General features: G+C 41.2%; 1 protein-coding gene across 1 annotated transcript; it reads left to right on the top strand.

Moving 5' to 3' along the window:
* Positions 1-15: 15 nt before the first annotated feature.
* Positions 16-24,400, top strand: LOC139287402 (microtubule-associated serine/threonine-protein kinase 3-like). The gene is made up of 29 exons (XM_070908414.1): positions 16-101; positions 3,886-3,974; positions 5,895-5,967; positions 8,218-8,238; positions 8,557-8,635; positions 10,707-10,864; positions 12,543-12,618; positions 12,969-13,178; positions 15,022-15,123; positions 15,601-15,733; positions 16,111-16,178; positions 16,766-16,857; positions 17,329-17,537; positions 17,674-17,812; positions 18,115-18,247; positions 18,381-18,546; positions 18,924-19,025; positions 19,443-19,565; positions 19,803-19,915; positions 20,390-20,556; positions 20,841-20,980; positions 21,083-21,283; positions 21,624-21,850; positions 22,042-22,164; positions 22,270-22,406; positions 22,684-22,868; positions 23,041-23,279; positions 23,364-23,419; positions 23,555-24,400. The coding sequence occupies exons 1-29, from the start codon at positions 16-18 to the stop codon at positions 24,117-24,119; spliced, it is 4,212 nt and encodes a 1,403-aa protein (XP_070764515.1). The 3' UTR covers positions 24,120-24,400.
* The last annotated feature ends 3,315 nt before the right edge of the window (positions 24,401-27,715 follow it).

The raw sequence follows: 27,715 nt of genomic DNA, 5'->3' as shown, positions 1-27,715 counted from the left end.
AGAAAATCCTCCAGCATGTCGGATCCGAGTCACTGGTCTGCGGTGCCGAGCCAGAACAAGTCCCATTTTGTTCCGGGAGCGTTGCTGAAGCGCTCAAAAAGGTAACCTAACGATAGTTCTCAAGAGTTGGGATGTGGAGGTTAAAACTGAAGTTAATTTGAAGGTCTATTTGTTGGTCTAATTTATTTTTATGTGGACGTTATGTTGAAACATGCCCAACAAGAGCTAGCTCCTCTCTGCTCCTCTCAGGAAGCCGCTTTGCTCTAACGCCAGTTAATCCTGAGTTTGCTCAGGAACTTGGAAAGCATGAGTTTGTGTTGATGACACAGCTTTTGTCTAGAAAATAGCATGATTAAAGCAGCCAATACAGTTTGCTGACAATAGTTGCTCTAAATGAATATTCCCAAAAGTAATGCCTCGAATATCAGACACAGTGTACAGTTTTCTTTGTTGAAATCTGTAAGTCTGTAATGTCCCATTGGATAGACTGTATGTGCAGTTTGCAGTTGACACATTCGACTGCGTGGATGGACCAAGTTAAATAAAGGCACAAAAAGGATGTTTTATATGGAGAAAAGCCCATATTTACACTTCTGTTTATATTGGTGGCTATTGGTGTGATGATATTTAGTGACTGCAGTCATAGTCTGTCATGTTTACTGTTACATGACTGGATATAAAACCTGCTGCCTGCACTGGGTGATGCAGGCCATGACACTGAACGAACTGACGTGTGGCCTGTTCATTGTCGTCAAAAGCTGCAACTAATGATTGTTTTTAGTATTTATATATCTCAATTTTCATTTTAATTCAAATAAAATGTCAGAAATTAGTAGAAAATATACCGTTACAGTCTTCAGATATTCAGTTTGCAATCATAAAACTGAGAAGCAGCAAATCCTCACAATCAAGAAACTGCAAATATTATTATAACAATTATTTTATCGAGTAATCTGCCAGTGGTTTTCTAGATTAATCTTGTGGTCTATAAAAGTTCATCACAATTTCCCTGAGGTTCCCAAGGTCTTCTACTTTCTGGTTTCGTCCAACAAACAGTCCAAAACTCAAAGATATTCAATTTACAGGCTATAAAACAGAGGACAAAGAAAATATTCTCATTTGAGAAGCTGGAAAATAGTTGGTTAATTTTCTGTCAGTCTAATAAACGACTAGTGTGAACTGTTCACCCTGGTGTCCCAGTAAAATCTGCTCAGTTGAATGTTATGTGTCAAAGTTTGCCCCTTCTTTTCAGAACCAGAGGATTATTTAGCACCCCCCCTCCCTTTACACACACACACACACACACTGAACATCTGTGGCTCAAGCTGGGCCTGCTGTTGCTGTTGGTGCACACTCTCTTTAGCCTAGAGTCTGTTGACAGGAGGTTTCCCCTTTTGTATTTAGGCTCTCATCAGTTTTCCCTCTTCATCTGACGCAGCTGTGCACACGTGTCATGCATCTGCCTGCAGATTAGAGTTGTAGTTACATAAACATTTCTCAAGGCAGAGCTGCTCTGAAGGCGGAAATAATCTCATCGGTTGAGTTAAATCTCAGTGGGCAGAGAGAAAGAAACCTCAGTTTTTCTAGCTAAGTATCATAAGCTTCATCTGTACTCGACCAAAGTGTGTATTTATGGTAACTGCAGAAACTGCAAGTGTTCAGAGGATTTATAGAAACTTTAGGTCTGCTTGCAGTTGACAGCATCATCCCGTCAGTCACTCAAATGCATTGCTCTTCATAGCACATAATGTGAATATGATAAAAACTTGGGTTTCATGAATTGTGGCTGGTCTCCTGTGCATGTGTGTGAGAGGGTCAGGAAGAATGAAACAGAACGTTAACTTTTTAACGCCCCTTAACGCATAGAAGAAATATTATTATAACATTTATCTCAGTGAGCATCATCTGGTGTTTAGCTGTAGAATCTGATGATTTGAATACCAATCCAGAGCAGTATTACGGTTGTGTGTACTGCAAACTGATGTATCAGACTGTCGAGTGTAGTTACTGGGACTGATTTCCGGTGATGCTGACATAACAAGCTGATATTATGAAGCCTAGCGCTAAGCCACTGTCTGAAAAACCTGCTAATATCATTCATTGAGTAGAGATGAAACAATTAGTTGATCGACAGAAAAAGAATGAGAAACTATTTTTTAATCAGTTGTTTAATAATCAATTTTCATTTTTCAAGCAAAAATAGTGAAAAATACAAAACATTCTCTGGGTCTAACTCCTCAGATGGCAGGATTTTCTGCTTCTCATGTGATAGTAAACAGAATACCTGGAGGTTTTGTATTGTTGGTCAGACAAAATGCAAAGTTCATAAACCAAATGATTCATGGCTATATAATCGTTGATGAAAATAATTGTTAGTTGCAGACCTAAACTTGATTGCCACTGAGCTAGTCTGGCGTTGCCGGACCTGTGCAGTTAAGGATCACCGTGCACACCCTTGTTTACCTGGTGTGTCTGTCCATCTGAAGATAAACCGGTTCGTACTCTTTGGAAGACCTGTCTACATTTCAGCTGTACCAGTGCAGGAGAAAGATCTGTTGAACGCTCCCCCAATAATCCTCTTTGTTCATTGAAATTATTATTTAGAATCAAAACAAAATTTAAATTTAAATGAACTGCAACACAACAAACATTTTCTTTGTTAGGCTTAATAGCTTTTCTCCGGTCTCTCTTTCTTTAATCAGGGATGTCGACTACGTCCTGTGAAATACCTTTCGTCCTATTGAAACAATTTTCATAAGTCAAACTAAAATACAAAAATAAAAATGGCATGAAAAAAAAATTAAACAAATTTACAACTAAATATAAAATATAATTAAATTATGAAATAATGTAAACTCTTACAACTAATTCCACCCCTTGCTCATACAGTTTATATCCAGCATACTTCCGGTTTGCACACACATGTGTTTTGGTGTTATTCAGGCTTATTCAGTGTGGCACAGTATTTCCAGCTTCACAGTCTGCTACTTTAGAGGTGAAGTGTCTTCTTAATCTCTGCAGCGTACACTGTCATAAAATGTCAAGCTGCTGCTCACTACACACACTAACACTCACTTATAAATACATGTTGAAGCATTGTGTGAGTCAAACATGTAATTATAGGTGGCCACAATGATTACACTCAGTTAAGAGGAAGTTATTTTCTTTCTGGATTGGCTTATCAATCATCTATGTGTTCCCAGTAAATAGTTTCCTCCAGTGCTCGATGCAAACTTCTTAGAGGTGACACAGTGCTCAAAGTGACAGTTTTAGGCTATTAATGTTAACTTAGAGGAGAGAAATGAGAACCTTTAGCAGAAGCTTGCTAGAAAAATTATGATGAGAAATAAGGAAATGTTTTGGCAGAGATAATGAATTTAACAGAAACACTGCAACCCATATGACAAAACAACCTGTCAGAAAGATGGTAATAAATCTGCTTAGCATAGTTTATCCATGTTGTGGGCTGTTTTCATCTTGAAAGTACTACAAAGTAGATCTCTTTAAATCCACAAACAGCCTTTAATTACCACCACTGTTAGATTTCTTAATTTGGGTCGTTCTTGTTGCTTGCTGTTACTCAACAAACCAAAGCCAAAAAGCTCGGAGCACAGTTGTGATTTATGTTGTACAGAAGTGTCGGCACGTGGATGATGACACCAGATAAATTAACCTGGGGGACAATCTAAAAAAAGAGGCTTATTTTCTAATGGTGGTGAAATTCCACTGTGGTGTTAAAACAGATTAAACTGGCTCACAGGTCATGACAGTCACTCAACATGCAAACTACCACAGAGACATTTTCATACAAATTGAGAGATTCAGGTGAGTGATGTGTGTTGAGGCTGGCTGTCTGTTGACTTTCTTTTCCTGCTCGTCTTCCAGCTGTCGCAGCAGCAACAGGAAGAGCCTTGGTGTCGGGACGCCATCACCCACGCTGTCCCGGCCACTGTCCCCACTCTCGCTCCACACCGGTAAGATCTATTGCAATGTTTGGTAGCTTCTACCCCCCCCCCCCCAAAAAAAAAGAAAATTATTGCCATCTTGATAACTTTTCAGTGTTGTACAATCTTGCTTCAAGAAAGTATAAACTGCAGTGTGGTGTCTTGGCATTTAATTAACCTTTAGACTTGACTTTCTGGTTTGGATTTTTTACTGGGCCCTGTAGAAACATGTCCACACCAACGCAGCCCATTGCATTGTTTTCTGATTCCAGCTCTTGCAATGAAAAACTCAGACGGTTGGACTGATCTGCGCTCTCTGCATGTCCACACTGTCCACTGACATATTGCTAAATATAGGTATCTGTCCAGATCACGCCCAGTATGTTCAGGTGTTATTTGTTAACTCACAAGTTTAAGTGGTATTGTCCTCACCTGACCAAACACTGAATATGAAGTTAGGCTTCAAATAGGCATGATATGAACACACTCAATACTAGACATTCTCAGAAATCACATTTACACAGTAGTTTGAATGTAGAATTTTGCATGGTGGACATTACATTTGACTGTGTTTGATTAATCTGCATCTAATGAAGATGCAAATGAGCACATCACTGTTTCTCATGTAGCATGCTGCTAGTACCAGCTCCTCTCACATTCATGTTTGTAAGCTGGAGGGCACCTTGCCTTGCCACACGCTCACTAATACAAGATTAAGCTTGTTCAACTCTTAACTTGTAAGCCGCACCGTAGCCAGTATCAGCTTGACACTGCAGAGTATTCAGACATATTCACATGGCCTTGAGCCACACCTGCTATCAAACAGTAGCCATGAACTAAATTCTCGTCTAGTCGTTGAATTTATGACACACGGGGTTTGTCAAAGACAGTCACTAATATATGCATATTATTGCACAAAAAAATACATTGTGAAGTTGGCATTAATGAAGTCTAGAAGTCATTTCAGTGCAGATTTGTGTGGTGTTAATTGGTCCTGGTTAGAAAAGGCAGAGTGAAGAAAAGAAAGAGGGAATGTAATGGATGTACTGCAGATGAGAAATGATTGTCAATGAAGAAAATAAAGGTGAAATTGGATTGAATCCTAAACACTTTAGTTTTTCACTTTATCTACTTCCACCAAAGATGTATGTACCTATATGTTTGTGGCAAACACAGTAAAGATTCATATGAAGAGATTGAGATTTCTTGTTACTTATCAGCCGACATGTACACCAATACGATATATCTGCAGTAATCTAATATCGGTTGATGTATTGGCCTGGCTGATTTATCATTTTACCTCTGATGATGATCAGATTATTAAATATAAAGTGTGTTATAACATCAGCCTTGGAACATCGCCAAGTCGATTTTGAAATAGAAGTGCAGAAAGTGTACATTACATTAAATGTAAGTGTGTCCCTCTGCTTTCTGAATCAACGATAGTACAGATAGTAACATACGGCCCCTTAATGCCATGAAGCTGCTGCACTCTATGGAAAGAGTTCCTCACACCAGCAGTATGTGGACGTGCTCCCTTTTGAACGCAATCATGCCGAGGATGGTCTAATCACTGAGCGCAATCAGGCTCTAATTGGGTCTCTCTCTTGTGTCCTAATTGGTACTCGACCACTTGCATGTAAACGAACCCCAGTCTCTAGTGTACCCAGACCTCCAGACTCTAGCGAGACCAAACTGAATTAAGACTGCTTGTAGACAGGTGCTATAATGTTTGGAAAAGTAATACCCAGATGATACATTGGACCTTTCAGAGGAGCTGGTTAATGCCGCTGGGTTTTGTAGTGATTGAGGGTTCCTACGTAGACGTGATGTCATCCCTTTTGGAACATTTCCACTTGTAAATGAAACCATGTGGTCTCCTCCATTCTATTTTCATGAGTTTATTATTACAGTTGTGAATGGTACCGGGCTTTGTCTTTCCTCTTTCAGCTGCGAGCAGCCCTCTAGACAGCCCTCGAAATGTGTCGACCAGTGCCTGCCTCAACTTTCCATTTGCCCGAAGGTATGTCAGCACTGCTCTCTCAAATTCTTTTACCCCTGAAGTTAAGTATTTGTTTTGTCACATCTGAAGGATCTCAGATGAGGATGATTGTATTCCATTTAAGCGACTAATAAAACAGGTAACACTTTAATTTACATGTCTGTAATATTCTAATACTTTTTTTAGAAAGTTTCTTGGAGATTAAATATGTAATTTGTTACCAACTGAAGGTGAATAGGAATTTCCTTTAAAGAAAAGCTCTGTTTAAGAGCATACATTTGATATACATATACATACATTATTTGAAATGTTGGTTCGTATGTTTGCCTATGGACAATTTTCCTGTTTTTGCATGTTCAGCTGATCTGCCCTGCACTGGCAAATAGACCGCTAGGTTACACAACAGTAGCAATTATGTGGAATTACTTCTTTGGAAATGTATCAATTAAACTGTCTCTAGTTTCCCTTTAGTTAATTTCTATTTTCCCTAAAACTGAAATATTTAGAAAATTGCGTCAAGTTAAGTATTACCTTACAAAGAGTTTCATAAAGGGATTTTAATTGAAGACTTTCTTTTGCTCTTTTTAAAACTGCTTTTGAAGTGAGTGAGTGAGTACACAGAGAGCGAGGATAGAATAAACTTGAAGTTCTGGCATCCCTGCCCAAATAATATTTCAGGGCAATATACAAAATATTTGGATTTGGTTTATCAGATCCTGTTGAGGTTCCCAGAAAGATTTGGGCCGAACATCAGGATCAGTTAAAATTACAGGAGCTACATTAGCTTTGATTCCATTCCAGTCTATGAGGCTCTTGTTTACAATTACAAGGATGTTTGTAATTTGACAATGTGAACCCAAATGAACCAAATACAAATAAATAAAAAACTCAAATTAAATCAGTCTAATGCATGATCACACTCTGAGGTGTGTGTGTGTGTGTGTGTGTGTGTGTGTGTGTGTGTGTGTGTGTGTGTGTGTGTGTGTGTGTGTGTGTGTGTGTGTGTGTGTGTGTGTGTGTGTGTGTGTGTGTGTGTGTGTGTGTGTGTGTGTGTGTGTGTGTGTGTGTGTGTGTGTGTGTGTGTGTGTGGAGACAGAAACAGCAGCAAGGTGACTGAGGCTGACTCAGCCTGCAGCGTTCACACCTTCCCCCCTCTGCCAGGTCTCCTTATAGCCGACTTCTCCTTAGCAGGATGAGTGCAGTTAGATAGAGGGTACCCCCGAAGCCCACTCACATATCATTCAGCCCGGTTCCCATGGCAACACGCTTGTTTCGCTCCAGGCATGTGTAGCCTACGAGTGAGGCGTCGTCTTGAAGACACCCAAGAAGAACAGTCGTTAAAAACTCATGAGCAGTTCAGGTGCTTTTTCCTTTCATACGACGGAAACAAGACAGAAAAGTGACACCTACTCTGAGAAAATGTGTGCTGGCATCAGTGTAAAGCACATCATACATTAGCTTACTATCACATACTAATGCTTTACCATATAATCATCCGTTGTGCTGCGTAGTAATACATTCCCACACTGTCAACACTAAGTTTACAGAAAATGCAACGTTTTTTGTCACAAACTTCCTCAGGCATCCATCATCTTTTGTGCTGCAGTGATGAAGACTCAAACTTTGCAGAGCAATCAGTGTTCATTGCTGCTTGAAACTCTGGTTTTCATAGTTAAGTCAGTGTTTACTGAGGCAGTTAAAATTCACAATCAGCTAATGAACCAAACTTTTAGAAATAATCAGAGTAGATCTTTGTGATGTGGTGTTCTGGTCTTTTTTACATCGCTCTTTAAGATCTTGCTCATTCAGTCACTGAAAATAGATTTAATTCTGAATGTTATGGCGCTGTTGGAGCTTTCATTCAACCTGTGAGTTTCCAGTGGGAATTCTTTGTGTAATAACTTCATTGTTTCCTTTGCTTGCAAATAACATGCCAAATATTATAACACATAACCTTCAGGGTTTTTTTTGTCACTTTCATTGTGTTTTATATTGTTTGCTGTTGCAAAATCCAAACCACAGACCAAATCCTTTTTCTGGTCATGCTTTTGAAGAGAAGATTTGTTTCTGTTATGTAAACTATACCCTCAAATTAATTTACTTTGCTAGCTACTCCTCGTATCTGAACAAATAAAAACTGGCAAGGAAGGCAACATTGTCAGTACTAATCCCTCAGCTGAATGCCAGAGGTCACAGGATCACTTGCGCACGATTCCCAAAACTCACTGAAACTCTGTTTTCTCTTTCTCTCTGCTGCTGTCGTGATCTCAGTCACTTGGCTCGTGCCGACAGGTAGCTTCTTTTAAAATTCTTGCACCATGTCTGTTGGCTTTTAAAGCTTGTGTTTTATATTTGCTTTTCCTCCTAAAAAAATGTATGTGAAGGTATAGCTTGATTTGCATACAGCAAAAAACTGAAGAGCTGCTTTGAATCAAGTGAGGACACAAAGGGCTCTGTTTATATATGATTTTGAAAAAAAGACATTAATTTCATGCTCTCGTAGCCACAGGACTCCTCTGTCGTCTGTTATGTAAGGAGTTTCACATATGAATTGCTAACTAATTCCAGTGCTACTGAGGCTTATGTAACATGCATGTCCGTTTCTCTCAGAGCTGAGGGCCGGAGATGGTCCCTGGCATCCCTTCCCTCGTCTGGCTATGGAACCAACCCGCCGAGCTCCACTGTCTCGGTAAGTCATCTCAAAACATGGCGCCATTCCTCCCCAGTTGAAAAATGGCGGCCAGGCAATTCTAACACCTCACTCATTCCAAATAACACATTCGTTTATGCAGTAAGGGACAGCGAACGCCAAGCCCGAGATGGCAAACTGTTATTTGTTTTCCTCCATCATCTGCTTGAATTAGTCATTCTACCAGTTGGTGGAAGTCTGTGTTAGAAGTAATTCACAGTCTGTGTGTGTGCATGTTAATGAGGGGAAGAAGTAAAGAGTGTGTGTGTGTGTGTGTGTGTGTGTGTGTGTGTGTGTGTGTGTGTGTGTGTGTGTGTGTGTGTGTGTGTGTGTGTGTGTGTGTGTGTGTGTGTGTGTGTTCTCTCACTGTTTTGGTTATTAGATTAAATACTTCAAGTTACATTATTTTATGATTTTTCAACCAAACTACAAAATGACCTTTTTTATACACATCAGCTGTGGCTTTTCGGGAGGATAAATGTCAAAATATACAGGATGTAAAAAGTGTTTTCTGAGCAGGAATTTACTTAAATTTACTTAACTTAAAGTTATCAAATATCTTACTTTAGAATAAAGCTGTAATTGTATTAGTTCACAGAAAAATGTAATGAAACGTCATTCTGTGGTGAAAGTCTGCCATGTGCAGCTATTATGAAGAAGTTTATTGGGTAGACCCGGGCACAGGCCCAGAGGTCAGTGGGGACAATAGGGCTCTTCAGTGGGCCTCACTGCCCTCTTTATACTGAGGCATTAGACTTCACAGATGCCGTCCCTCTGACCCTCTTCTGTTCAGGGCACATGGGCCGCAAAATTAAACAGATTGCCGGCAATGTACACCACGTCCCGTTCAGTTAAAAAGAGTTTACTCAGCGCCTCAGTAGACATGGAACATAACTTATTTGTGTAAATAATGATGCTTCTGTGGGTTTCATTATTGTTTACACCATTACCTGAAGAAATATTTTAATTAGTGACTGGAGAGGTGTTAAATTAATTTCTCACTCTTTGACTACTGTTCTAAATTTATACCCCAGCTTTGTGCACCTCATTTAAATCCTCCATCAATTGGTTGGGCTTATACTGGCTTCTTGTTGGCACAGAGTGCGCTATGCTGCTGTCGTCATAATCTGGGAAATAAATGTGAATATTATTACCTCATTCATTTAAATGTTGTAAATGAGACCATCGTCCAACCTCAGATTTGAAGCAAACTTACAATACAGGATCCAAACACAACTTTTATTTCTGTTGTCCCTTTTCTAAATGCCGTCTTTCAACTTCAGGTCTGTCTAACTTGTCTGAACACATGTTTGTGGGTTTTAGCAGTTGTGACTCTAATCCCTTATCAGGGTGATGCCACTGAGGAGGCAGGGCTGACAAGTAGCAACGTCCTCTTTGCAAAAGGAAGTTAGCATGATTGATTGACTGCAACTGTTGATCTTGAGTTTGTCAAACACAAAATGTTACATATAGCACCTTTTTAAGTCAGTCTGTGGCTTATATTGGTCTCGTTAATCGTCCACTATGACAACCGAGGCTGGATTAGTTCAGTTTTAACATGTGTTACATCCCAATATATTTCTCAGACTTTTCCTGTCTCTATGAGGCCTTTTAAGCGTTTGTATTTTAAGGAATGTATTAAGAAATGTTATTTAATATAGGTGCAAAATGATTCAATAACAAAATGTTTGTCTTTTCATGTTCATCAAGGTCAAAGAAATCTGTTTTATTTTGGGTCTAAGTTCCACAACAAATTTTCTATTGTCCAGCAGATATGGCTGTTTTAAAACTGGAACATCATTTAGTTAATATCAGCTGCACCACATTAAACTCACTATACAAGATATGAAGACGTAGCGTTTTTATTTCATGTCCTTCACCTGAGCAACTGTCGTTATTAGCAATATTCATTCAGTGTTATCAAAACAATTATCTCGGGTTGGCTGAAGACATGGTACATTTGGCTCACGTTTTGGCTAAATTAGCAACAGATGAATGTGAAGATTTGAACCTGTTGAATGTAGAAGTTAAATACTTGTCTCGACTGATGGATCCCTCTTTGTGTCTGCAGTCGTCCTCGTCCTCCCAGGAGCGCCTTCACCAGCTTCCGTACCAGCCGACACAAGATGAGCTGCACTTCCTCTTCAAACACTTCCGCAGCACAGACAGCATGACCGACGAAGATGGGCGGCCCTCGACGGTCATACGACCTCGGTCCCGGAGCCTCAGGTAGCTGATCCTGATTTCACCTTATATTGGGATGAGTCTTATCGGCAGAGTGGTGGTTTTCCTTCTATAATGCTACAAATTCATTTTAGGGAGTGTCATATCAAAGATTTCAATGATTACATCTTCTCAAGTGTTGTTATTAAGTGTGGGATAGGCACTTTTCTTGACTCTGATGTTTGTTTCATAGCTAGTAATTACATAGAAGGACATGGACTGCCACCTGAGAACTGTGATATCATAGTCCATAATAACAATGTCACCTCACTTTTAAGGCTTTGCCATCATGGATCAAAGGCTCTTGACTTGCACCAGCTTGCAGTCTGTACCCTTTGACAGTATTTTTATTTAAATCTGAAAAGACTTGTTCATGTTCACTTAGCCTTATCAACTCCATCTCAGATCCACTCTGAGAAGTGTTCGCGTGTTACGCACTGTGTTCACCGCTTGTATATTCCCATCAAAACCACTTGTTTCACAAGCCAGTCTGAACCGGGTCTAAACACCTGTTTTACATTGTTTCTTGGCCTGTCATTACAATAATGAAAGTAATATTTTATACAGATTAAATGCAGTAATCCCTCCTAAGGGATTAACCACCTCTTTGTTGCTGGAAATGACATTTTAGATTAACTGTGGACAGCGATGGCATGTTTTGCACTGTGCATGAGGTCCTTATGTGATGGCAGACTGTCAGATGTCAAGATGTCTCTGCATCCAAGACAAATTCACAAGCAAGCGCAGCATTTGGCGTCTCAAGTGCCTCGGATTGATTACACATGCCTGTTGGCCGGCAGGCAGGTGGAGATCTAACTGCAGAGCTGTGTGGCTTTGACAACCTTTGTCTGTTGGCTCTGCTCTGCGCTGTTTGTGCGATGCCTGGGTGCTCTGTGTTCTGGCACCATGGTGTGCCGTGCGTGGGCATGCTAGCTAACAGAGCGCCTCAGGGATCTAGCTGCTAAACTGTAGTCGAGGGTGGGGGTGGTTTAGGGGGTTGGGGGGCCTGATGCAGGGAGCCACAGTGAGCTGCAGCAGTGTGTGTTGGGCAGCAGCCATCCAGTCTAACAGAGGCTTCTTTCATGACAAAAAAAGGCTTAGGGAGCCTGTTTGCATGTGATACGTTTTCCCTCCATCTGTTCTGTTTGAAGCTTCATCAAGCAAGATTTTTTTGTAAAAATACACCCGTCTCATCGGCCTAAATACTGAAGTGGTGTTGCAGTAAATGACTAATTGTGTGATGTTGATGATTCACACGGTTTGGCCAGAAGAAACCTCTGCTGTTGGTGTAGAAACACCTAAAAGAGAAACTTCAAAACCTGACAGTGAAATCCACTCTGACTGTAGCTTTACCAGCTTAAGAGCTACTGGAATCGAATGTTGGCTCACAATATTGCCTTTAGCAGGTTGAGATCAAAAGTACAAGCGTAGATGTTGACCTCCAAAAAACTCTTTCAGTCAAACCCAAACTACAGGTTTAGAGTGTGTTTGGGTGGGCTGAACTGAATCAACTTTTGGTCATCACTAGATAACCGTGATGGCCTCGATGACATAATCACTTTCACACCCCATCCTAGCTTAATGGTTCAGAGGAGAGTTGTATTTGATGGTGTATTGGTAAAAATCACAGTTCATTTGCTGGTCAATTAAAATATACTAATCTGTGGTTTTGTTTCTGTTGCAGCCCCGGGCGATCGAGTGTCTCCTTTGATAATGAGATTGTCATGATGAACCATGTTTACAGAGAACGTTTTCCAAAGGTACATTTGTGTAACAAAGACACTGTTTGCTGCACACATGTGTTAACAAAACAAAGTTTGATTGTTAATGCACCTGAAAGACATACTGTAGAAGTGTCTCGAAACTCGAAAAAGGTAGAGGCTATATTGTTTAAAAACAGAGCATAGGATGGAAACTGAACCTGAGATTTGAAGCCATAAAGCAGCTGACTAATTTATCAAATGTGTTAAATCACTGGTAATAATCAACAACCATATGAATCCTCCCACAGAAATATAACGGACATTTGGTGCTGCGCAGAGTAAAAATCATCATTACCGGTCCTTTTAAATGCCTTAACTGTGTGTTTGTGTGCTTGTTCTCTCTGCAGGCCACAGCCCAGATGGAGGAGCGCTTGTTCGAGATTATCACCCACTGCTCTCCAGACAGCTCCCTCCCGCTGGCTGACGGGCTGCTGGGCTTCATCCAGCACCAGTTGGTCGAGCTGGTCAGAGACTGTCTGGACAAGTCCCAGACAGGCCTGGTTACTTCCCGCTACTTCGCTGAGCTGCAGGAGAAGCTGGAGAAGCTGCTTCACGAGGTGGGGGAAACAGCCAGCTGATTTGGGTCTAGCAGGACTCATTATGTGTATATATATATATATATATATATACTCATTATGTGTGCCAAAATGGCTTTGATAGTTAAATAAAATGACTACTACATGTGAACTCTTGTGATGAAGTTATGAAAGGGGATTGATCGAGCTGGGGTGAAATGTGCGCTGCGTCACTCAATAACTGTCTGATAGCCAAAGGCACACACAATAGATCTGGTAGAGGAAATTGTCAGTGATTGTGAGAGGTACTTTTGTCACAGATCTTATGTGTTGTTAAAATGTTAGTTTCTATAGCAACCCCTTCCCCTGTTCCTCTTCATGCTGTCAGACAGAAGGCATGGCCGACTCGCTGTACCTCCAGCTGAACTGATAAGTCTGTTCCCATACAGTGGAACAAATGCTGTCGTACACGCACACAAACCTGAGGACTCATATGTGTGCCATGGCCACCCTGTTAACATTGTGTAACAGCTTCAGGGATAAAATGACATTTTCAGTCATCTAAATTCTCTGTGGCTCTTGATTTATGATTCGATGTATGTAGTAATACAAATTACTTTCAGTTCGTAAAAGCTATGAAATTATAAGCACTGCTGGCTCTTGGCTGGGATATATCCTCTATGTACAGAAAGTGCCACGTTTATTTTCCCAATCACATAGTTTACCACTTAAACCAGATTCTTTCAACTGAGTGAGCATGTGAGGACTCTGTGTTTTCAGTAGTAGGGCAGACGGCTGTGGTCTTGTGACTTTCTAGTCAAGACAAGATTCTCACACTTTCACTTTGACATTCACATAAGGCAGATTTGGTTACCTTTGGACAAAGACAAGCTAGCCGCCCCCCTTTTTCCAGTCTTTATGCTAAGCTAAGCAAACCGGCTGCTGATTATAGCTTGATATTTAACGGACATGCATATGACTTGGACATTAATGCATGGTATACCATGCAGCCACTGTTTCACTAGTACAGACTGTCACTCAGTCATCTACAAGAAAGGCCTTGGATGACTCATTAATACTCCGCCCACCCACGCAGTGATAATTCTAATTCCTCTTGGTTGAACGTGATGTCTTCTCTGATGCAATTCTGTCAGGCAGCTTCTGTTTTCATATTTCTCTTAATGTCGTCCCCATCTGCTTTGAACACACTGTGTTTTATATATTTAGATTTCCTGTTTCAGTACTGAGCAGTCCTTCTGCTAGCACCTTTTTCAGGGGTGGAGGAAGTGGCACTTGGAAAGTGAAAAGTGCTTTCATCAATTATTTACACTGGCACAAATAAGCCCTGATGACAAAGGAGGTTTACATCTGATCACACCTGATTTCTAATAACATTGTATTAACTTCATATATAAACACAGGCATTTCATATTGATGTAGTACATTTGAAGACATTGTGTAGACATTAGACAGAGAAATTCTTTTTAACCTTTATTTACATGATGCATACACGCCATCTTTTATCTCGTCTCAAAATGTGGCAAAATGGAAATCACCATTTTCTCCTTGTACTTTTATTTCCCTTTAATATTACAAAAAATGTATTTATAATTTCATTTCAATGTCAAGAATTTTATTTTAATATACGCTACAAATTGTGCAAAAACAAGTTTTATGCAAAGTTTTACATAGTTTGGTTAGAAGTATGATATTTAACCTTTACAACATCACCTATTCCTATTTGCTTGTTTTTTCTGATTTAAAATCGTGATTTAAAATCTCTGTTGATGTTTTTTGTCCTCTGTTGGGTGTTTTGTGGGGAGCCAGTTGTTTAAGATTACTGCATAAATAAACTTTTTGCCCCTGCTTTCGTACTGTTTTCCAGGCCTATGAGCGCTCTGAAAGCGAGGAGGTAACCGTCATCATCCAGCTGGTGAGGAAGATCCTCATCATAATCTCTCGGCCAGCTCGCCTCCTGGAGTGTCTGGTAAGCTGAGGAGGAGAAAATCTCTTCCTAATTGAAAATGAGATTACTTTGATTGAAACGGGTAGGAGTCAGTTCACATTAAAGTAGGACTGCAATGAGAGTCTGACATTTTATTTTAAAGTGGAAGTGTGTCATCAGAAGACAATATTACAAAACTTTCACTGTGTTTTCCCTTCAGTATTTAAACGTTCCTATTTAAAACAGTTGTCTTAAACTTTAAACTTCAGTAATCTTAAATCCCCAACTTTGAATACAGGTTTGATTAGGATTATTATTGGGCATCCAGCTAACGGGAGAACTAGTAGTAATAAATCAAAAGCGATTGGACTTGAAGCCTCTTGGATGAGAAGCTGAACATCTTTCAGACTAAAGTTTCCTTTGACTTGTGCCACTGATACAGATAAAACACCTTGCTTTTGAGTTCAGGATATTGACTTCAGTCAATCCATATTAATGAGATTGGGATGCTGTTCACAGGAGTTTGACCCGGAAGAGTTTTATCACTTACTTGAGGCGGCAGAGGGTCATGCCAAAGTCGGACGGGGAATCAAGACGGACATCCCGCGGTACATCATCAGCCAGCTGGGTCTGACACGGGACCTATTAGAAGGTAAAGGAACTCTCTGACAACAAAGGACACAATAATCAAAACCACATTTCTGTTAGAGCTTCACTTCATGGCACTTTGTATTGGTATGGGATTTGACTTACATCCTATAATATAACTTTATGAACAAACATACAAAAAATCTATAAATAGTAGAATAGAGAATAGAGTGGAGCCTTAAATTCAGGTTCAGTCGGATCGAGAAATGTAAAAATTTCATAAAACTTGTACTGCCACATAAACAGCCAGTAGGAACCAGTTTCCATACATCTAAATGACATTTACAACACATGACAACCAGATAAGTCCTGAACTATGTGTGAATCAGCGATGGAGGAGGAAGGATTAATGGTGGTAGTTCTCTCTGTTATTATTTCTAGACATGGTGCAGCTTGAACAGTATGATCCCAGTCCTTCAGTGTCAGTGGAACCAGATGCAAATGTGGAGGTAAACTTTCACTTTTATTATTACTACCTGTAAGTGAAGAGGATATGGTTTACAATTAACAATTAAATCACATACTTTCTTCAATCGTGTCCCGTTTTAAATTGTTGTTTAGTCACCTCTGAGTGCTGAGCTAAATGTTCTCTCCAGAGGATCCAGACATTTGATTTTTTTTTTTTTTTTGTGGTTTCCAGTGACCCATTTTAGTGTGAAAGGATACCATAAATATTTTAAACCAGAGTGTTCTTTTCGTTAGGTGAGCTACAGGAAGCCAAGACATTTTAAGTAAATCTCAAAATTGCCCTGAAATTTGTGAACATTTCTTAGGGTGGCATCATAACAAATATTGAATTCAAGTCAAGTCGGTTTTTAATCATATTGCCCCAAATTCTGATTTATGGATCAAATGTGAAAATAATGTGTTCAGTATTTGGACTACAAATTGGCCCACAGCATGTAGTGCATGTAGCAGACTACAGAACTGGAATATTAATTATACTGTAATAATCCTAATAACTCTTTGACTGTGTTTCATTTTTAATTTGCCCATAAACAGGCACTGATGTCATGTTTCTGCTTCCTCTCTATAGAATAAAGCTCCACAGACGCTGACACCAACTAGAAGGAAACCTCTTGAGAGTGATTTTGAAACGATCAAACTCATCAGTAATGGAGCTTACGGGTAAGAAGAAAGGGCTGCTGTTTCAGATTTCTTTGCTTTTTCTTGGCAACGTTTTATAAGTTTTCCAAAAGATTTCTTGCAAACTTTCTTTATTTATACCAGGAGCTACAAAAACTTGATAACTTCATTAAGTCAAAAGACACCTTTTGGTTCCTCCTTGCAAATAAAGCGAGAAACACTCAAATTTCAAAGAGAAGAGTGCCAAAATTTAATTCAGTTTTCATCGTCTTTGGCTAGAATGGTGGCTGTGGTTTGATCATGACAAAGCAAAGGCAACTTCATGCAGATGTGTCCTATGAATGCAGTTGTGGGTTGATATAGAATAAGATGAAGGGAATGTTGAATCTCAAAAGTAAAGGTTACTCTTCTATTTAAAAGTAGCAGCAACTTCAGCCCCGTCTTTGCCTTTTCAGTGAGAATACCCCTTAAAGTTAAGTGTGAAGATAATGGGTCTAATGTGGATCTTGACAGGGCCGTGTATCTGGTCCGCCACAAGGAGACCCGCCAGCGGTTTGCCATGAAAAAGATAAATCGTCAGAACCTGGTCCTGAGGAACCAGATCCAGCAGGCTTTTGTAGAGCGAGACATCCTAACGTTTGCCGAGAACCCCTTCGTTGTCTCCATGTTCTGCTCGTTTGAGACACGACGTCACCTCTGCATGGTCATGGAGTATGTGGAAGGTAAAGTAGAGAAAAGACTGCTGTGAATGATCTGTGTTTGCCATTTAGACATTTGGCTCTATCTAATGTAGAACTAAAAATGAGTCCAGGCAACAGAAATGAAAATGGACACAATACTTACAATTGTTTCATTAAGGTGGAGATTGTGCCAACCTGCTCAAGAACATGGGCCCACTGCCTGTAGAAATGACCAGGATGTACTTTGCTGAAACAGTCCTGGCTCTGGAGTACCTTCACAACTATGGTATTGTGCATCGGGATCTCAAACCTGACAAGTGAGAACACAAACCGACTCCCACTTCACTCCTGTTTAAGATTTTAACATGAAAAACAACACTGCCCGTACAAATACCAGCTTCTCTTTTGGACGTGTACAGAGTATGACCCAGCTCTGACCAAGTAGTCCTGCTTTTCATTAGGTTTCATTAAACATCATTACATTACTAAACAGATGTGGTCTGGTCTGTGATTAGGCAGATAGAGAGTCCAGATGTCCTCCTTTTTATATTTCAATCTGGGTATTTGCATTTGCTTGCAGAGTTTGGTGAAAGTATTGACATTGACTATTTTCTGTCAGTTTGTTGATTACATCCATGGGCCACATCAAGCTGACTGACTTTGGCCTGTCTAAAATTGGCCTGATGAACATGACCACTAACCTGTATGAGGGTCACATGGAGAAAGACACGAGAGAGTTCGTTGACAAACAGGTGAGACTGTTTCGAGTGTAACACAAAGCGTCTTTCTGCACGCAAGACAAATAACACTAATTTGCAGTGACAGCGGTTATGGAAGCAGCTGTTTCTGTTCTCCAAAACTCACCGTGTTGGTTTGCTTGTGCAGGTGTGTGGTACTCCAGAGTACATTGCCCCGGAGGTGATTCTCAGGCAGGGCTACGGGAAGCCAGTGGACTGGTGGGCGATGGGGATCATCCTCTATGAGTTCCTGGTCGGCTGTGTTCCGTTCTTTGGAGACACAACCGAAGAACTTTTTGGACAAGTTGTCAGTGGTGAGCACCGAAATGAGAGATTAATCATTAGAAAAACTAGAGGAGTCTCATTTTCTAATCCTCATGAACATACATTTACATCTTGGTATCATTGCATTTGTTGCCAAACTTTAAAACTTTGCTTACAAAGAATAGTCGAACAGAATCACACAATACAGATCTCTATAATTAATATGTATTTATTATTTTCTTGCACCGAAAACAATGTTGTATGCCGAAGGCCAAGATATAGAAATAATTAACTACCAGCAGAGATTGTATTTGAAGTACAAGAATTGAGTTGTGCTGAGTTTCAAACACTGCACCACTTTCAGAAGCTATGTTGTTGATTTGTGATTTTATGCTTTTGTCTAGCTTGTTTTTCTGTTTTTTTGCAGATGAAATCATTTGGCCAGATGGAGACGATGCCTTACCTGCTGATGCCCAGGACCTGATCACCCGCTTGCTCAGACAGAGTCCTTTAGACCGACTGGGAACTGGTACTGCTCAGTGTACTGCTGATTAACACATGAAAAAGCGGCAGATGGTGTTTGATACAGGCTGATACTGAAAAATAAGGGCGTTGTCTCTCAACCCTAAAATTCTGTTTTGTTAAGATTTTGTAGCTGAAGGGAAATTAAAATGTTGACTTTCTATTAAACATAATTATATTAACAAACTTTATAAAGTACATATGTAAAACCAGAATTATCTTTCTTTCTTTTAAGTAAAGACATTTGGGAGATACTGCAAGTTAGAGCTGAATATAGGAAACACCTGTTTGTCAAAAGGAATTAAATACATTTTAGGCCTTGTATTAAATATATTTTTCCTTTTTAGTTTTATTGAACTATTGAGGTCACAATGTTTTAAAACATAATCCAGGATTTCATTGGCTGTGAAAACTGTGGTTGTAGGTGGAGCATCAGAGGTCAAACAGCACCCATTCTTCCTGGGTTTGGACTGGAATGGACTCCTGAGGCAGAAAGCTGAATTCATCCCTCAGCTGGAGGCGGAGGACGACACAAGCTACTTCGACAGTAAGTTACAGTTAAGATTATATCGAATTTCTTTAGTCTTACATTCTTCAGGCTTAAAGAGGGAGTTTTCACTGACATTTAAAACACATCAGACCAAAGAACAGCATTTGTGGTGGCTGTTTAAGACCTCATGTGATACACAAATGTATGTAACAATTGACAAACTGGAAACTTCACATATTTTCTTCAGATAAGTTCTCTGAAACTTTGAGTGTCTTCTCCTGTTCCTTTTTCCAGCTCGTTCAGAGCGTTACCATCATTTGGCTTCTGATGAGGATGAGGAAACCAATGATGAAGAGTCTTCCTTGGAAATCAGACAGTTTTCTTCCTGGTCGCATCGCTTCAGCAAGGTAAGGGCTACATGTGTTGGAAGACAAGAGCATGGGAAGTTCTAAAAGTGGTCAGCCCTTTGCAAAATGGGTACAAAAGAAACTTTTGGCAGCATTTTTATATGGATATTTACAACTTACTTAAGTATATCAATGTTCTCATAGTTGAAGACCTCATGCTCTGACAGAATTGAGTAAAAGGTAACTATTGCCAGGCTGTCCCACTGTGTTATGCATTATTCATTAGCCCACTCTTGCTACAACACACTTGTACAGGACAGTCACAATAAACTCAACAGCCTTCATTTGAGTCATCAACAAACTGATATGAAAAAGGTGCATGAAAAATGAATGTGTATAAGATGAAATCATCAGTTCTCAGACTAAAACAGTACAGAAATGACCCACTTCTGTTCAATGCTGTTGATCAAAGTCTATTATATCTTCCTTAAATCTCTTCAATACTTAAAGTCTCTCTCCTCTTCAACCTCTCAGGTTTACAGCAGCACAGAACATCTGGCGACACCGTCCAACCTGAGCTTCTCCTCTGACCGCAGCCACAGTGAGGACAAGGAGGACCGCGGGGACATGGGAGGACTCAGTCTCTCCCCGGGCCCAGCAGAGAGCAGCGTGGAGCGCAGACCTGCCGGACGCATGTCCAGGTGCTGTATATCATAAGCTGCTTTTATTCTTATCATAGCTTTTTGGAGTGCTTTGAGGCTCTTTGTTGATTTCTTGTTTTTGTTTTAGCTTTGTTGCTAGGTTACATGTAAAATTGCTGCCGAAAAACTGTATGAAATGGAATGGTTGACCCGCCCTAGAAGCATTCTCTCGTATCTGTGTAAAAGCAGCAAACAATCAAAACACAGTGTTGGTGTGTTGTGTGAGCATTTGGACTCTTGAACCAGATGATTTACCTGTCCAACTGGTCTTTGGCTGTTTATAGCCTTCGCCCTCGGGCCTCCTCCAGCTCCTCCCAGTCTGAGAGGAGCACCAGTCCTCTGGTGATGAGCAGCACCCACAGCCTGGAGACGATGCCCCGCTTTGCCCTCTCCACTGACGATGAAGGTAAATCCAGACGGACATGTTTTTGACACGTTCACAACATGTTATCAGTGCTTCTATTACAGAAGAATATGAACAGTGAGTATATTTATATGTTTACCTTTTTAACCTTTTTACCTGCAGCTGAGGTGGTCGTGTCAAACCTTCGGAGGATCAGGATTCGCAGCAACAGCACCGGGGCGAAACACTCATCCCCCAAGGACCTGGCCGCCCCTCGACGCTTCGGTAACCAGCTGGAGACGCCGGACAGACAGAGGCTTCCCTGCGGAGGGAAGGTTCCCAAGTCAGCCTCCGTCTCAGCCCTGTCTCTCATCATCACCACAGGTATAGAAGGTTATCATCAACACCTCAAAGTCACTGGTGTTAAGTGCTCCACGTAGAGACAGCACCTTTACTGCTACAATCTGTGAGTCAAGTGGAATAAAAACGTTAGATGCAGGTTTCCTAATACATGGACTAAGCTAGTAATATCTTCTAATATGTGTAATCATGGAAGTAAAACAGGCCTATAACTTACTTAAACGTGATAATGAAATTAACTGAACCTCTTTGGACAGACAAATGTTCATAGCTCACTTGACTATTTACATTTTATTCATAGCATAACAGCTGTGGATTGTTCTGTCCACGTATTCGGAGGAAAACGGGCTTGTGTTTGTTTCAGATGACTCGCCTGGCGGCCTCCAGGCCAGTCCCATCTCCCCACGCTCTCTGTCCTCCAACCCTTCGTCCCGTGACTCCTCCCCCAGCCGTAACCTGCCGTTCAGCCCCGGCAGCCTGAGGCCTCCCATTGTCATCCACACCTCAGGGAAGAAGTACGGCTTCACCCTGCAGGCCATCCGGGTCTACATGGGCGACAGCGATGTCTACACTGTGCATCATATGGTGTCGGTGGGTGTCAGCACAAGACTTAAAAATGGTGTCTGCCTGACAAGCTTTAACTAGTCCTTAAGTGTTTTAAATGTTGTGTGTCCATGTCGAGTAATGTGTTTTACTCTGACACTAAACCAGAAGACTGGGGTATAAAAAGATGGTTATGTAATGCTCAAATGAAGTCACTCACGGTGTTGCTGATTTAACAGAGTGTGGAGGAGGGCAGTCCGGCTCACCAGGCAGGTCTCAGCACTGGAGACCTCATCACCCATGTGAACGGAGAGTCTGTCCAAGGCCTGGTCCACCCTGAGATGATAGAGCTGCTACTGAAGGTACAGCAAATCACTCAGACTGCAGATTATCAATAAGTTCTACAAGCTGCATTGTTTTGATCTGAACACAAATTAATCATTCTTTGCTTCCTGTGAAATGTGCAGTGTGGCAGCAAGGTGGCGCTTCAGACCATAGCGCTTGAGAACACGTCGATCAAAGTGGGTCCAGCTCGAAAGACCAAACACAAAGGCAAGATGGCTCGTCGCAGCAAGAAGAGCAAGAGGAGAGATAATTATGACAGGTGAAAGTTTGGTTTGCTGTCAGTTCCCGCAGCTCTGCAGTGTTACTCATTATTGGTTTACTTTGTACAACTGGTGGATGTTGTCAGAAAAACTAACCTGCAAAAGTCAGTGCTGTGTCTCCCTCTAGTGTTAGACACTGTTAAGGGAAGTTTAGTAGCAACAATTTGATTATAATATGAACAAATCGTGGATATGACCAAAAATAAGAGGAAATTTCTTTCGCTTCCTGCATGAGGCCCATTGTCACATATCTGACTCGTGTTCTTCTTCCTCCAGGCGACGAAGCATCTTGAAGAAGCTGTCCAAGCAGAGCACGGTGATGCACAGCAGTCGCAGCTTCTCATCTGGTCTCCACCACTCTGTGTCCTCCAGCGAGAGTCTTCCAGGCTCCCCGACGCACAGCCTCTCTCCCGGCCCCTCCACGCCCTGCCGGAGCCCCGCACCCGACCATCAGGCTTTTGGTGAGCTCAGTGTGGCTTCAGAATTATTCCCGATGAAATTAAAAGGTTCTTGTCATCTGTCAGGCTTTATAGTTGCATTATGAATGGGAACTGGCTGAGCGTAAATATGGTAAAATATTGAGGTTTCTGCAACTTGTGATGTGCAATAAGCAGTTTTCCCTCTGCTTCCCAGACAATAACTCCCCCCAGAGCACCTCTCCTTGCTCCAGCTCTCCCAGTTCCCCCGCTGCACACATCCGGCCCAGCTCTCTCCACGGCCTGGGCTCCAAACTCAGCACGCAGCGCTACACCAAGGTGGGCCGCCGGAAGTCAACCAGCAACATCCCCCCCTCGCCACTGGCCTGCAACTCCTCCTCATCCTCCACCCAGCCTCTTTCTCCACAGCGCTCTCCCTCTCCGCTCTCTGGCTTCGCCAAAACCCTTCACACCTACCACGGCAAGACCCTGTCCCCACCCACCATCGTTAGACACATTGTCCGGCCCCGCAGCGCCGAGCCCCCTCGATCTCCTCTGCTGAAGAGGGTACAGTCGGCTGAGAAGCTGTCAGGTGTGTATCATGCTGATAAGAAGTCGTACGCCCCTCGCAGGCACACGCTGGAAGTGCCGTTTTATGGTGAGGGGGACCTGTTGGGGGACCCGGAGGCAGAGGGTGTCGGTGGAGGCTCCTACATTGGGATCGATCACAGCAGGCTGGGGGGATACCTCGGCAGCCAAAGGATGAGGGACACTGGGATTGAGCGATCGGAGCAGCTGGTCGTGATGCGAAAGCTCAACCTATCAGAGAGGCGGGACTCCTTTAAGAAACAGGAGGCGGTGCAGGAGGTGAGCTTTGACGAGCCGGAGGAGAAAACCAGCACCACAGTCACAGTGACCACCACAGCTCCAGGAGCCCAAACGCAGCAGCAGCAGCAGCACAGGATGGCCTGGATGCTCACTCGACCCCAAACCAGCGAGGAAGTGGAGCTGGAAGTGCCGGCGGTGAGGAGGTTCACGCTGGTGCCCCAGATCGCCGTGCAGGGCTCAACGGAGAGCGAGGAGCAGGACGAGTGGGAGCCGTGTTCAGACGGAGAGGAAACCAACAAGAAACCCGAGCTGGAGGTCGGCGTCACTTTATCTCAGCCGCAACAGGCAGGACGACCTCTCGCTGACAACAGCTGCAGTCAGGCAGCAGAAACCACCTCCGCTGGTCTTCCGGTTGCACCATCAACAGAGAAAACTCCTCAGAAAGGGCACCTGAGACCGCTCAAGTGACCGATCACCACTGCACTCATGCTCATATCTTTTCATTCAAGTCTTTCAAAAGTTGTAAACTAATTTACAAACTTGTCTGGCTGAGAGAGAGTGGGAGAGGATTTTACTTGAATTTTGATATTGTAAATATTAATGCCTCAAGGCATTGGGGACGTTCTGCTCTTATTTATTACATTTGCAAACTATGATGAGTTAGTAACAGGGAAAGAGGGAACTTGTCATTGGTTGAATAGCCAAGGCTCAACATTTTTGTATCCATAAAATGTGGTTTTATGTCTTCTGACTGGATTGTTTTTTTTTTATATATATATATACATATATATAAATGTCTATTTTTTAAATAAATTGTTGAGGTACAGAGTAGTTTCATAATGCTGGGCTTAATTGTTGAAGGACCAAAAGGTACGAGAAGTCATTTTAGAAGTTCAAGTTGTGGTTCATTTATTTTTCTCCTGGTCGGTGTCAGTTTAGATCTCAACAGTGCAGCTTCCAGTAGTGTAACACTGCTATCATCTTGATCTCCATAAACCTAAGAATGACCTTTTGGTTCACACTGTGAGCAACATGGTTGATTTATTTTCTGATCAGCTGTCAGCCCGACTCTGCAGTTGTGTCTTCAATATATAACTACAATACTGATGTTTTAGCTGCTTTGCTTCGGCCTTTAATTGCACTGCATCCTGGGAGAAAACGTCAAAGCTACTGAGCGCTAAATAGCATGCAGGAAAAAAACTGCTGTAGTTTTAAAGTTGCTTGGCACAGCTGGAATTCTTCCACTATTGTTCATGGAACCATCACATTGGTAGGGAAAGAAGAGAATTATGGTTGTCTGACAGAAGACAGAAAAGATTACTTGTGTGGCTCTCGTTTATCTGACAACTTCATCAGATTTGTAAGACATGAAAGAACTTCCGTTGATCATGTTCCTTGCAGTGTGAGTTCATGGTCACAGCGACGTTCTTCTTACATGTGGAACCAGTCAGAACAGGGTAATATTGAACACTGAAACTGTCTTGAAGTGTGACTTTAAAGTACAATCTGTTTATGAAGCCGACTCAAAAAGGGTATTATGTTCCATGATATCAGTGCGGTGTCCTCTAAGCCATATCTTTTGAAGACAGAAATATCATTTATGTTGTTTGTAATCTCATTGCCACAAGAGGTTTTCTTTTTTTCCCACTGGTATCACAATCTTGGCAACATCTCATGAGAAATCAAGTTGAGGATGAAGTTCTGGATGTTGCAGAACATGACACACTCTGCTTTGTGGCTACTCGATATAGACTTGGTGTGATATCGTATCATAGAGGTATCTCTAATGAGTTTAGATTCATTTTTTTTCATGCTCACATCTGTAAACACTGATTCAGCATGGCTCCTCGTCTCGCTGTAACAACCTGTTCAACTCAAAGCATGCAATGTGCAGGAAAAGCATTGAGCGGCCAAATCAAAGTCTGCGTCTTCTTCAGAGCCTGGAGGGAATATCTTTTTGTTTAAAACATTTTGCTATTTATTTTTTGGTCTTTCCTTACTTACACTTTTGACATTTTGTACCTGGAAACGTTTTGGATCCTCTTGTGTTTTTTGGAGTATTAGTTTTTTTCCTGAAACCGTAGCTTTTGTCTTTGTTTTTTTCACATGAGCATGTAAGAGACACCTTGCCTAAAAGACCTGCTCCTACTTAATTTAACGTGTAGTGATGTTTACATTGAGGGGAAAAGTGCACTAATGTATTTTGACATGAATTTTGTACGTGAATGTTGAAGTGAAATGGCAGAGGGAAACCCTTACATTGAATCCAAACCCAGGGCTTCTTTGAACAAATGTGTTTTTGTCTTTGCATTGTACAAATATTGATGTATATTTGATAACAAGAGTGTGTGTATAATTCCAAATGTGTAGGAGGACATGATATGCACAATGAAGATTTGAGGCTCCAGGATTTTGGGAAGTCTGACTTGAGGGACTGGGCTACTTTTACATATAAAAAAAAAAAAGAAAACCTTACTGGGATTCAGAACAGTATTTCACATCCAATACAGACTGGATGTACTTCACATTTTTCCACTACAGAGACGAAGGTTTGATGTCTTATTCGTCAGTGGCTGTTGCTGGCTTTTGTACCGAGTCTTCTATTTATAAATCATCACAATTGTTGGTGTTCCCTGAGTCCGTCCTTTTAAAAGAAGTTCTTAAATCTCATGATGACGACCTCACAGGATGCTGTCGTGTCAGTGACCGGCTCCATTATTTTTGCAGTCTGACAGAATTGTTTACAATGAACAAATATGCTATGTACTGTACAGACATTTGATATCCTGTGGCTGTATGTGATGAAACTACCCTCTTTGATACCATGAAAGAAATCAACACACATAGACGTAACGTCTGTTTTTTCTTTTGTTCTCTTGTTCATAAGGAGTCATTTAGCACCAAGCTGAGAAGCATTTAGTGTTTTTACATTCACTTAAGTACCCGTAGATGTCGTGTAAAGGAGCAACCCAGTTTAATAACTGAGCTAGGGGATGAAAGGATACCTGATTTCCACAGCTAGATTCCTGCTGGAAAAAGCCGATTTCTTGGCTATGCATATACTTAAGCTGGTTTGTAATGTTTTGTGCACATCTGCATGAAAAAGATGTCATACAGGGAAAGTAATGCTGCAGAGGGATGTATGTTCATGTAAATAAAATAATAGGATGCAAGTAAGACAAACTAAACAGCAGATGTAACACTATTTGTACAATTTAATAGACACATTCGCACAGTAAGGGACAACCTAAACTGTTCATAGTTAAAGAATACATCACTACACACAAAATATGCCAGTCTGACGATGTGGCAGAAACCTTTTTGCAGTGCATGTAAACCTGATTTCTGCAACTAATCTGTTGTCTTATGTGAATGTAAATGCGGCCGATGCTTGATTGATCTCTTCTGGTTGAACGCTACAAGTCTGCAACAGTGATGTGACAGCCGTAAGGTAAAGAAAAAAGACCAAATTCTCAGCTGGTGTTAAACTTCCTCTTACAGAACAAAGAGGTCAAAGTGTTGTACATGTGCATGTGTTCTCCTGTGGACTCTTCTGTTCAGTGCATGCTGCATGAGACAAGCACACATCTGTAATACTTGACTGCATGGTATACTGGCGCTGTCGCCCTGTACTGTGTTTTCTTGTGCAACAAATAAAATTTGTATTTCTCTTTGACTCATCCTTAGTCTGACTCCACTGGTGGTTCATCACTGTTTACCGCACAGAACATGAAGGGCTCTTATCACAATCAGGTAGCATGCAAATGTGGTGATACACAGCCACACATGGTTTGACTTTTATCTCACACTTTTTACCATGTATGCAATCAGCTGACCTGAAATATATTTGCTAATCCATAATATATTTTAGAGACATTACCATAACGATGTCATTCAGATAATAGTAACATTAAAATCTCAGGTATCAGGTGAACTATAGTAAATGCTGCATTTTGCTGAATTCTGGTCACACTAATACATAATTCACTTTTCAGAACTGCTTTTAATTAATCAATGACAAATATGTACATAACTACTTAAAACAAGTACATCATGTCTGCAGG

The sequence above is a fragment of the Enoplosus armatus genome, chromosome 7, assembly GCF_043641665.1.
Source record: "Enoplosus armatus isolate fEnoArm2 chromosome 7, fEnoArm2.hap1, whole genome shotgun sequence".
Taxonomy (NCBI): Eukaryota; Metazoa; Chordata; class Actinopteri; order Centrarchiformes; family Enoplosidae; genus Enoplosus; species Enoplosus armatus.
The sequence above is the reverse complement of the archived record's forward strand: the minus strand, read 5'-3'. Positions and strand labels throughout refer to the sequence as shown.